Source organism: Python bivittatus, unplaced genomic scaffold, assembly GCF_059951505.1.
Source record: "Python bivittatus isolate LINGU-HERP-01145 unplaced genomic scaffold, Pbiv_v1 ctg000840_np1212, whole genome shotgun sequence".
Classification (NCBI taxonomy): Eukaryota; Metazoa; Chordata; class Lepidosauria; order Squamata; family Pythonidae; genus Python; species Python bivittatus.
The window spans coordinates 31,035,163-31,047,274 of record NW_028277113.1 but is presented as its reverse complement, the minus strand read 5'-3'; the positions used below and the strand labels follow the sequence as shown (position 1 = coordinate 31,047,274).

The 12,112-nt window shown below is 33.3% G+C and overlaps 1 protein-coding gene across 4 annotated transcripts in view; it reads right to left on the bottom strand.

The window, feature by feature from the left end:
- PIEZO2 (piezo type mechanosensitive ion channel component 2) overlaps positions 1-12,112 on the bottom strand; it is a 234,520-nt gene that overhangs the window by 43,644 nt on the left and 178,764 nt on the right. For all 4 annotated transcript variants that reach the window (XM_088130643.1, XM_088130640.1, XM_088130642.1 and 1 more), the window contains 4 exons: positions 3,453-3,697; positions 2,195-2,355; positions 1,330-1,506; positions 753-869 (listed from right to left, as the gene is read on the bottom strand). In XM_088130643.1, coding sequence (XP_087986769.1) covers positions 753-869; positions 1,330-1,506; positions 2,195-2,355; positions 3,453-3,697 — 700 coding nt within the window. The remainder of the gene's footprint in view (positions 1-752; positions 870-1,329; positions 1,507-2,194; positions 2,356-3,452; positions 3,698-12,112) is intronic.

Sequence of the window (12,112 nt, the reverse complement as noted above, 5' to 3'; positions counted from 1 at the left end):
AATATTTGTAAGACACCCAAATCTACAAATGGGAGTGGATCACACTCAGACAGGCAAATCAACTTTTGCAGCACAACTCTGCAGCAAAACTATTCTGATAGGTGGTAAGGCAGAAGAAAATAGTCTATGGTGGAAGTTGTGCAGCTCTAAGGGTGACTTAATATTCTGGTAAAGTTTCCAGAATGAGGTAGTAGGATTTTGATGAAAGAAACCATGATTTCCCACCCATCTCTAGCTTTGGCTCAGTGTGCAGGAATAACAAAATGTAACAAAGCTTCTAACTCCTCTTTTTAAAAAAAAAACAAAAAAAACCCCTATAAGAATCGTGCACATGTTATCCTACTAGCAATTGGAAAGACACCTAAACTATTAGCATAAACTAATTCTAAAAAATGTATGAATACTACAAGTGTATTATTTCTTTAAACAAGCCATGCAAATATATTTTTTTTTAAAAAAGCAGAAAATATATAACTGTTATTTTAGCTATAAACAGAAAATTAAGGGATGGATGGAAATGCTTAAAATAAACCACTTTTTCATTTCATGAACTAAGGCAATCAGGGGTTGTAATGAACTTAACTTCATTACAGTAATTTCCTTTTTCATCCCATACCTTCCCAATCTTTGAGGAAAGATTCCAAAAAGAACAATTCTACTTCTAAGGATTATATAATACTGGACTATTGTTTCATCTCTACTAGAAGAAAGCAAGAACTGAAGACTTTGAACAGAGAACAGATTATAATTACCCTCAAGTACACAAGCAGTGGATAGGACTTTTTTAATCCAACCCACTCAGTTGGATCAATGGGTTTTTTGTAGAGAAGTGATTCATTCAGGCCTTCCTGATTTTCAGTTGTATTAGGCTAAAACAACAACAACAACAACAACATTAGTTCTGATTTCCTCAGGCAGTTAAGTGTGATAATAAAGCTAGAGCTGCATCACTAACTAAATAATTCAGTAATCCACACAGCAAGTTTCTTATTAACAAAATGCTTCATAAATTCCCTTTCGGGGACTTACTATTAAGAATAAAGATAAGAAAAGAATACCCTATCAGCTAGTACTTGATTTCTGTATTAAAAAGACCAGAAAATAACTAACATCTCAACAGGGTTGGAAAAGAAGCCAAAGATATAGTGTCTGCCATGTCTATTGCCTAAAGTAATTTCCTGATTTTTGTGAAAACTGCTTGGATAATTTCTGAGTCAATTTATATAAGTTAGGACCTGTCATCTCTCTAATTTATTAAGTCCCACCCGTTCCAAAATTATTTATTTAAAACAAACATAACTACTAAAAAAAAAATTAACTACAATGTACCATTTGACAATTGATAGAAAATGATGCAACATTAATAGATTCAAGCTGGTACAACATTTTGCAGATAATAATCACGCAGGTCCAAACTGTGCAGACACTGGATGCCAACGGACGGAATTGAGAATATGGCAAAGCAAAAGCCCAGGCAATCAAAAAGACAGAGTTAATAAGAGAAACCTAGAAGCACAAAACAGAAAAGATAATATACAGATTAGATGACAAACTGGAGAATCCTTTATTATGCTACCTCATGTTTTTATATAACACTGAAAAAAATGAAAAACATGGAAGGATTAATTTCCCTTGGCTTCATTTGGAATTAAACTCAACCAACTGGAAAGAATGGTGAGGGGTGCACTAAAACAATAAATGAATGGATAATTACTTAACAAAACTAACAAAAAGGGTAACAAAAAAGTTAACGCACAAAAAATCTTCAAAATATACAGTACAAATTTTACAATGCATACTTTTTACTGTGATATTTACGTTTTGAGATCTGACTTAATTTACAAGGGCTTCTTTCATGGATAAGCATTACATTTCATACCTTTTGTAGTAAGGAAGGATCCAAATTTAAAAGCTAAATGCATAAATAATAATAAAAACAAATTCATTTGTTTTCAATTTCAAACTCAAAAGGAATGCATTGTTAAACTATGCAAGTAGTAGAGAACGCATTTTCAGTTACATATTTTTAAAGGGCACTCCTTCACGCTGGCAACTTTATTTTACCGGGAAGCTTCAATCCCAGATGGGCCATGCAAATCCTCAGATTCATATGTTCAAGTAGATAAAGTGATTTGTATTCTATTGTAATACTGACACTGCAAGATAAAGTGGGGAGCATCCATTATTTACTTGCCTCTTTTACTGTTACCCATATAATATACGACGACACAATTTTGATAATGTGTAGTTCCAAAAGCCACCATACAAAAACTTGAAATTTATGAAAGCATTCCAGGAATTTCAGGAAAAGTACAGTTAGGCGGTCAATTACCAAATGCCATTTGTTTCTTAAATCTAAAAGACAAATAAGACACAATGAAACACTTTTCCTCTGCTGTGAAAAAGAAAGCTATTGTTATTTTCAGCTGGAAATATACATGTAACTAAACTATATGTTATTTCCTCCTCAAAGTAAAAAGAATAAAATAAAAGGTATTTATATCAACTAAACTTTTTTATTTTTGGATTTTATTTATTTTATGCTTATACAATTAAGAAGACAACCTTTAATTTTAAAGAAAAAAGTTTAAAAATTAAAAAGCAAACTAAAAATATAAGCTAAGAAAGAAAACAAACCTACCTTCTATTTTATATATGGAATATAAAATATAAAATAACTTTATATTTACTAATGAATTTACTACTATAATATTAACAGTACAAAATATTATTGTAAACCAGTGTAAGGTATCACAAAATCTCTGTCATAGTAACAAATATTGTTGCATCCTTGGATTAGTAGAAAATATTGCCTTTTCCAAAACAGGTGAACTTTTTATTTTTATTTGACACTAAATGTGAGATGATTCCACTGAAGCCAGGCCATTTCTCTCACCAAATGTAATTTATTCCCAAAACAATGAAGAGCTAATCAATGCAACATCACACACACACACGCAGACTGATAAAACAAAACCACTTCTTTAGTTCACGGTCACTGTTAACAATGTAGGTGTACTACTGTACATTTTCTCATTTCTGTAACCCTTATATCATCGCTCCACACTCTAATATAATCCCAATCCAATACATGCACTTGATTATCTGCATTGATTCACTACTGAATATAATGGCAAACCACCTACTTAACATGTAATGTTATTTTATGTACATTATTGTCAGTGTAAGGTTTACTTGAGTACCTATGACCAATCCTGCACATAATACATCCTTGCTATAAATGTGTTATAAATGATTTAGAGAACATCCTTAGTATTAAGTCATTACACAGACAGTTGAGGGATTCCTGACCACCAAATCAAATAACTAATTAAATACTTTTTTAAAGAAAATTTGATAAGGATATAAAATGCTGTGAGAAATATCTACACTTATTCCAGACTAATCATCTAAATGGTAAAATAAAATTGATGATCCATCCACAAGTCTACCTGATATTTCTTCTGCCTCCGATTCATCCTCATCCTCATCTTCTTCACCTTCATCTTCTTCATCCAATTCTTCCTCCTTTTTTTCATTGTCCTCTACTTCATCTTCACTTTCTCTTCTTTCCACTACATTTTCTTCCTGCAGCATTTTTTCTTGATCTTGCAGCATCTTTTCCTCTTCTTGTTCAATGTTGTCATTCACATTCATCATTGTGATATCAGGCAAGCTTCCATCTTGGTGCACCAGTCTATTGGTACAGAAATGGGCATGTCAACAAACTAAGCAGCTGTAATTCTGAAAACACTAAATCTTCTGATTTTATAAATTAAAACAAACTGGAAATGCATGAATACATGAGTCACACACTGTTCAAAAAATGAAAATGCCACACGGATCACACCATAGTAGCAATCATTTGTCATTTTGATGCTAGTTATTCACATCAGTAATCAGTGATATTGTCACCTAAACTTGACATTTCCCCACAAAGGGGAAAAAATGGTCAAAGTTTAAGTTGTAGAAGCATGAAATGACATGTAACAGCAAGCATTTCATGACTTCACGTGGGGACTTACTCATTTTGATGGATTGGTAATTTTTTCTTGATGCTGCTCAAAATAATTGAAACAGAAAGAAAAAAAGGAAATGAGAAGAGGAAGATCAGAGATAAGACATCATGCTATACGACTCATTAGCATTATCCATCTGTGGCAGCTTTCAAGAACATACTGTCTTAGCCTTAATAGAATGCTTTTGCTCACAGCAAAAGCAAAAGTACAGTTCCAGAATTTTTAATTATTCTTTCTTATATTTCACAAGTATGAATCCTCTCAATTTACAGAAATCATATTCTAAATATATATTTATATTTATAAAAACATAGGTTGATTTTTTTAGATTTCTTGGCATATTTTCCAAATTTAGGATAAGCACAGAAAAGCAAAAATTCTATGAATACTTTTGGAAGGTTAGTATCTAACATACTAAGAGTTATCCATATTATTCCAGTTATGTTTTCAAGAATTTCGTAGCTAATTTCAGCATATTCAAGATTCAATGTACACTGTTTATTTTGGTGTAAAAAATGGAAGTGAAATTAAAATATATATTCTAGAATTTTGATATTGTTTTATTAAGTTATATTATTTGTCTTTGCTCCTTTGAAATCAGATTGTACAGTATCAGGGTTATATGAAACTCAGAAAAAGATTTCACTTTTATTTACATGTGATAAGCAAAACTCTCAGGATGCAGCATTAGTTTCTCTTTGCAAAACAATGTTGGGACTGAAGCATGAAGCTTCAGGTTCAGCACTAATATAAATCTGTCTAACATTAAATATGTTTGCCTATGTTTAATTCTGCATCCCACATCTCCATACAAGACTTGCTGGACAACTAAGCACTACAAATTCTTGAAAGGACTGGAGTGCATCAGTGGAATAAACATACCATTACATCATAGCGCATGCAGAGTCAGGCAAATAATTGGATAGTACATTAATAAATATGCAGAGATTAACTAGCTGGCCACTAAATTCTCAAAACTCTTTCAGAGAAGACAGTGCTAAAGACCTGGATGCTTATGTGTGATGTATAGGAATGGAGATCTTGAGAGTCAACCAATTGTTGGCTGGCTAATAAATAAATAAATATATAAGTAAATATCAATGGTTCTTGGCTCAAAATATCCAAATGAACATCCAGAGGGAATGGATACTCTACATGAATGTTTTGGTCATAAAAATGGGCCATCTGTTGTAGTTCTTTAAGTGCATTATAAAAAAACAAGAGTGAAATAATTATGATCTAGAACATAATTTTACGAAGGATCCTCAGTTACTTTGGTGTTCTTTTTTTCACTATTGATACTGTTAATGTTCCCAAAAGCTATACTTTGACGTCCTATTATATTGAAATAACTGATTTCATTGTTACTTCTTTCTATGTAATGAAGAATCATAGCCATAATGTGATAAATACAATGTTTACTTCACCAATATGATGCAAATATCTTATTATCAGATGTATCAGATATAAATTAAACCAGAACATAGTAATGAAAGTATTATGCAAAAGATCTGATACTGATCCAGCATAATGTCTTATACAACTACTGTTATTACTAATTCTAACCAATGTTTATGATGCTCATTTTTAATCATAACCATCTTGTCAATGTTGACTTGAATGAGTCAAAGTGAAACAGTACCAGTAACCACTGAATTTCACATCAGTTCCTACTCTGAACCTAACTGTAGCAACCAATCCTCCTCCCACACCCCAAATTTTGAAACCCTGATAATCCTGAAGTCAGTCCACTTAATGGCTGAAGTTTGACCTTAATAAAATCCAGTATCCTGGTTTCAGTGTCATATCTGCTCACCACAGCTGATGGTATTCCAGCATAAGACAATGAACAAACAATAGAGAAGGTGGCATTAGGCCAGAATGATGCCCTTGAATAATCTGTTTTCTGTTTTAACTGAGTTAACAACCAATACTTTTCGAATGAGCTATCTCTTCCCTTGCCTTTCTCAGAATTTTGAAGGGCCTGCTGCTCTTACTTAATGAGTAGAAACAAATTCCTTATCTGTCAGCATAAGCTTCATCTATCTGCCTGACTTCTTCCTCCAGACCCTAAGTGGCATATGCTTATCTAGGTTAGATATTTTTCTTTGCCAATTCTTCATTTTTAAACTTTATGTTGTACTGAAAGATACTCTCTTGAGAGTATAAAAAATGTCTTAAGAGAGTATACTCCTGAGAGTATAAAAAATGTCTTAAGAGAGTATACTCTTGAGAGTATAAAAAATGTCTTAATAGTTCCTAACCCGTGAGGTGCTATAGGAAAACAGTAAGTGAAACTTAATTTAAGGGTGTTGAAACACTGGACTTCTGATGTGATGGATCAAATGTCTGTACAATGTACATCATTTGTGTGATTATTTTATGAAGCAAACAACAAAAATTGATTGAAATAATGTAATATGTAGAAATTACCCGAATGATAAAAACTGCTGCCATGATAGAATTTCTTATTTAATGGACATTTCTGAATAATGGACACTTGCTCCCCCTAGTTGGTCCATTAAAATGATGTTTCTCTGTATTACTGCATCATTGCTCATGAATTCAGAATGCAAAAAATGTGTGTTATAAAAATAATATCTTCTGATAGGGAAAATCATTTCCAAAAGGTTACTGAAGCATGAATATTGCCAAATTTATAATGGAATTATACTTTGTTCTTCAAAACAGATTAATCCACTATTATGGCTCAGAGAAGTAAGTGAAGCTTTATGTCTGAGATCAAGCGTCTCACTTTAATTTAAACATAAATAACCTTATCTTACATTGATAAATGCATTTGTGTATAGATACAAAACAAGATTTTATTTGGTTTTCAGCTTATTCTATTCAGGTGACTCCACCAATATCTAAATAATTGAATGATTACTTATACAGCTTGCTCATTGCCTATGGTAGTGAAAACACTACTTTTTTCACACAGAAGTTAGTGAAGCCCACACATCTTACTTTAGAATGGACTAGATCTGTCCAAGTTAATTTTCATAATAAGGTAGAGCCAGCCTGGGCAACTGTTTCATGATCCTCCAGATTTATATACTAGTTCCCTTCTTTAACGCTGGTGGGTCATGGTAGAGAAGAGGGAGAAATCAGACTTTATAAAAGTCACCTTTCAAGTTCTTTACAATTCAGACATCTAGGAGCATGCCCAAATTATTCATTATGTGCACAAACTGGAATGTGCTTCTTATTAGTCCAAGAAATAAATCAAGAAAAATTATGGACTAAATATCAGAGTATAAGCAAGTTAACAATATTCAGTATAAAGTGGGGAACCACTGGAAAGAAACACTTTGGCTTAACTGGGAACTTTTTTTAAAAAAAAGTCCTGCTGATCAATCAATGAAGAGGAAAGCAGCAACTGCAACACACTTTGTCTTTTCAAAAACTTGTATAAGAAGAAGTAACTTAGAAGTTTTATTTGGCACATAACTGAATAGTCCTCCTAAAAGTGTTCTCTATTTCTAGTGTAAGTTTGACATACTTTTTGTTGTAATCTTGCAGCCAAGTTAGTTATATTTTGAATACAATATATTAAACATTTGAAGAAGAATCAAAATAATTTAAGAAAGCAAATATCTTATAAACAACCTTTTTCTCTAGGTTTATATTTCTGTTCTACCAATAAAGGATGTAACATAGCCTGTTCTGTAATAATAAAAATCATAATTACATTCCTCATCATCTAACTCCTGAATCTTGGAATATAAAACATGATGAAAAACTATATAAACTTTTTTTTTAAAATGGCTAGCAGTGCTTAACATGGTACAGTGAATGAGCAGGAAAGAATGTGTGTATGAGCTATATAAGGTGCATCTGAATTGAACCAGAGCATGAATTATTTCCCTTGCAGTGCTCTATTTCTTGGCCAGATGTTTTCCACTAGAATCCAGACAGCTTGTAGTGATCTGACTGCAAGGTGCATTCTCACTATCCCGTGAAGCTGCACAGCCTCAACCACACTGAATAAAAAGAGGTATCATAATAAGCCAGCCAGAAGAGTGCTCCATTAGAGGCCCAAACACAACAGTCATTAACAAGAAGCCACAATCATCATTGCCAACATTAGGGTCATAGCAGCCAGCCATCCCTGATCAATATTATACTGTGCAGAATCCCTGAGAATGCAGACACAGAAAGATGTGACACAGAAGCAAAAAACAGAAAGAGAATGTTCAATTACAGGGGGAGGCATTGAAGAGTAACAAGTCTATTCAGGAATAAATATTTGTTCTCAAATAACCCTAGTGCCTGGAACAGTCACTGCAATGGATTGAGACTGAAGTAAACAAGACTTAAATAAGAGCAGAACAGCATTACAATAATATCTGACAGAGAATAGACAGACAGACAGACAGACAGACAGACTGACATCGAACTATGAGTTCTTAGTGTTCTCTGAGCTTGATTGTTTTCCTGCAGACATTTCATTGCCAGGCTAAGCAAGATCATCAGTGCATGGGAGTGGAGTTTTCTGGCTGTTTGTACATGGTAGCTTGCCCTGCCAGCCTTGATTGAGGTCTGGTTTCTTCCTTGATGACTGCTTGATTAGCATATTGTTTCTTCCTTGGTTGTTTATCTGGTGCTATTTTCTGCTTATCTGGGTGTTGCTGGCTAGGGAGGTTGTGCTCTGGGCTGTTTGTTTCCTTCCTTGACTTTTGGTTGTATCTTTTAAATACTACATAGATGGGGTTTCTCTCTATGTGTCTATGAATGGCTGATTTGTCTGAATGCCAAGCTTCCAGAAATTTCCTAGGATTTTTGGATTTGGCTTGGTCTAGAATGTCAACAGTTTCCTTAGCAGGGCAAGATACTATAAATAATCACCCAACAAACTTGACTCTCCTATGCACTAATGATGTTATCTAGCCTGATAATGAAACATCTGCAGGAAAATAATCAAACTCAGAGAACACCAAGAACCCAATATTTGATGATTCACATATTAGACTCAGCCATTCTCCTAGCCTACCCCAGTTGTTCTTGGATGCCTTTATGTGTTACTTTCTGGATGTCCTCAACTGTAGCTTCATAGAACACAGCCTGGGATTATTTGCTTCACTTAAGTTCTTTTCTACTTGCTAACCTCTGGATTATTGCTTGATCTACCATGACAGTCACACTGTGGTTATCTAACATGGTAAGTAATAAGGCATTCATAATGTCTTTCTTTGTTCTGGATCAGGGGTGTCCACATGGTATGGTCAAAAACTTCAAGATGGTAGCTACAATGGAGTGACTAAAGGTCTGTTTTCTTATATGCATTGGGTTGTGTTCATTGTGCAGCACTGTGGGCACCATCTTGACTTTTCTGACTACAGCCTGAAGACATCCCTATTCTGGAATCTATTTTTAAAAATTATTTTAATTTGTTAGTGTCTTCATGTTTCCTTTGCTAATTTATATAGCCCAACTTACTATTTACTATTATATCCCAACTTACATCATTGTTAACATCCAGTAGAGAACAAAACAAAATTTAATATAACAATTGCAACTCATTTTTTTTAAAGCTTCAATTAAAGCAAAAGGAAGCCCTCTTAAATGATAGATATCAATAGACATACATTGGAGCCAAAATACCTGAACACCAAACACTTAGAATGTATTTGATTTAAATAATATTAAAACCTAACTAATTTACATACACAAATGTGTGCACGTGCATTACAATATATCGGTATCAGGATGTTTCCTGAGGAAACCTTCATGTCTAACTAAATTAAAGTAGCTGAGCATTTATTAAATTCTGAGCAGCTTTAAAATGAATCTGAATATTCTTAGCTTTTAAAAGTAGACAAGATTCCACTGTATTAACAATAGGATTGTACTACTGGGAAATTGTATATCTGAGTATGTTCTCTGAGTATCATATACAGCCTTATTGTTTTTATTTTAAAGACTGAATGTACAACAAAGTAAACACTAAATCTTTAAGTAAAAAAAGAAAAGAATAATTAAAATACCCACCTATTTATTATTAGATAAACACGACCATTGACTTTGGCATGGCTTTGGTGACAGATGAAAGAGTGAGAATGCATAAGGTGGCAGCAGAAAAATTAGTAAGAGAAAGAGAAAGAAAAGAATAGTGTTAAACAGGATTGAAGATAGTTAGCTATTTTTCTCAGGTAGCACACAAGGAAAATAGCTGCAGTGATATAGCATGAACACTGAAAGAACATCACAACTCCTACAGAAAGAAGAACCTGTAAGTTTCTATTTGCCCATGGCTTCATTACATTGCCAGGAACTAGAAGGAGGAAAATAGATGAATGGTTCCATTTTGTTGTCTCCCTTATTTGGCTTGTTTTTCTGTTCCCATTTATTAAATGTGAAAGTTAGTAAATAAAATTTAAAAAATAAAATAATATACATATATACATACACACATATACATATATGAGAGCCAGTGTGATATAGTGGTTAATGTGCTGGCCTAGGAGATTGTGAGTTCTAGGCATCCCTTAGGCATGAAAGCCGTCTAGGTGATTTTGGGCCAGTCCGCCTCTCTCAGTCTCTCTCAGCCCAGCCCAACTCACAGGGTTGTTGTGGGGAACATAGGAGGCAGGAGTATTAGGCATGTTTGCCGCCTTGAATTGACCAAAATATATAAAAGTAGATATATAAATAAAAGAAACTGAATGGAATTCTCATTCATGTGCACCAGCTAAATACAATAGTTACAGATATTCCACACAGAGAGAGAGAACTCAATTATACTTTCAGCCATGTTGCCACTAAAGATGAAAAGCTTGTCAGAAGAAAGAACTTCCTCAATTCAGTTCAACAAATATAGTTGCAAAAACAGATAGTGACTACCCTGATTTTAAAAATTAAGCACTCAAAGCCACCTCCTTGGGTGATCAGTTTTGATTTCTTTCACATTTGAATGTTTAAAATTTCAAGTAATTGTCTATACCATTTGCGAAGAAAAGAAAAATAAATGAAAAAAAATAAGCTATCTGTCTAACAATGCTGACATCAAAATGATGACATGTGCATCATGATGTCATACTGCAAGACCTATCCTTGTGTATTTGCATCACAACATCTATATTCAAGTACTTAAGGAGTGGAGTTTACATTATGATGTATGTAAAATGTATAAGAGATTGGAGATACAAATACATTAATTGATTCACATTTGCTAATTTTTCATATACATTATTTGTTTTTGTTCTTTAACTCCCAAAACATAGCGATCTCTTATAGATTACATCACTTTTTTGGGGGGTGGGAAAGCATATATTCTTATCAGTCCTTCATTAGGTTTTGATTCAGTTATTCTTAATTCTCTTGGGGTGGAAATTTGCAAATAGCATATTATTCTGGCTTTGTTTCACTTCTATGAAAGTAACTATTTTTGAATTCTCTAAATCAGTTTTTGTTCTTACAGAGCAATCCTACATAGAATCAGATAAGAACAGAGCAGTGAATCTTTTGTTATATCCTTATCCCTGATAGCTTAATTTTACAAAGGTTTCCAAACCAGAGAGTTATGACATTTTCTTCTCCCCACAGGGGAACCATATTGCTAATAAGCATCAACATGATCTGTTTTGACTTTAGGGAAGAAGCTGGGAATATTTCTTGTAAATGGTGGGCAAACACACAAATAGCAGAATAAAAACAAAAAAAAGCAACAAAAAATGTTTTGTTTTTGTAGTTTTTCATGCATTGCTCTTTTTTTAATTTTTATTTATTTCTGCAAAACTTGTTAAGTAAAATATTTAACTAAAATAATAAAAATTTAAAAAAGAAAAAAATGTTAATGGACATACATACAACAGAGTTCCTACAGCTCCTTCCCAAATTAGTAGTAATGCAGCAACCCTGAATATACTTGGTAGGGAATAAATCTCACTACATTCTGTTTGGTACTGGGAAAACCACATATAAAGAGTTCAGACCAAAAATGGCATTTTTGTGGTTGCAGAAAAGGTTTATAGATCATGGGATTTCTAAGTAGTATTTATTATTCAATCACTGAGAACAGGCCATCTTACACTCTTTTTCTTCAAAATCCAGAGTTACTTGACTATAAGATGGTAGAGAAAGTTCAACCA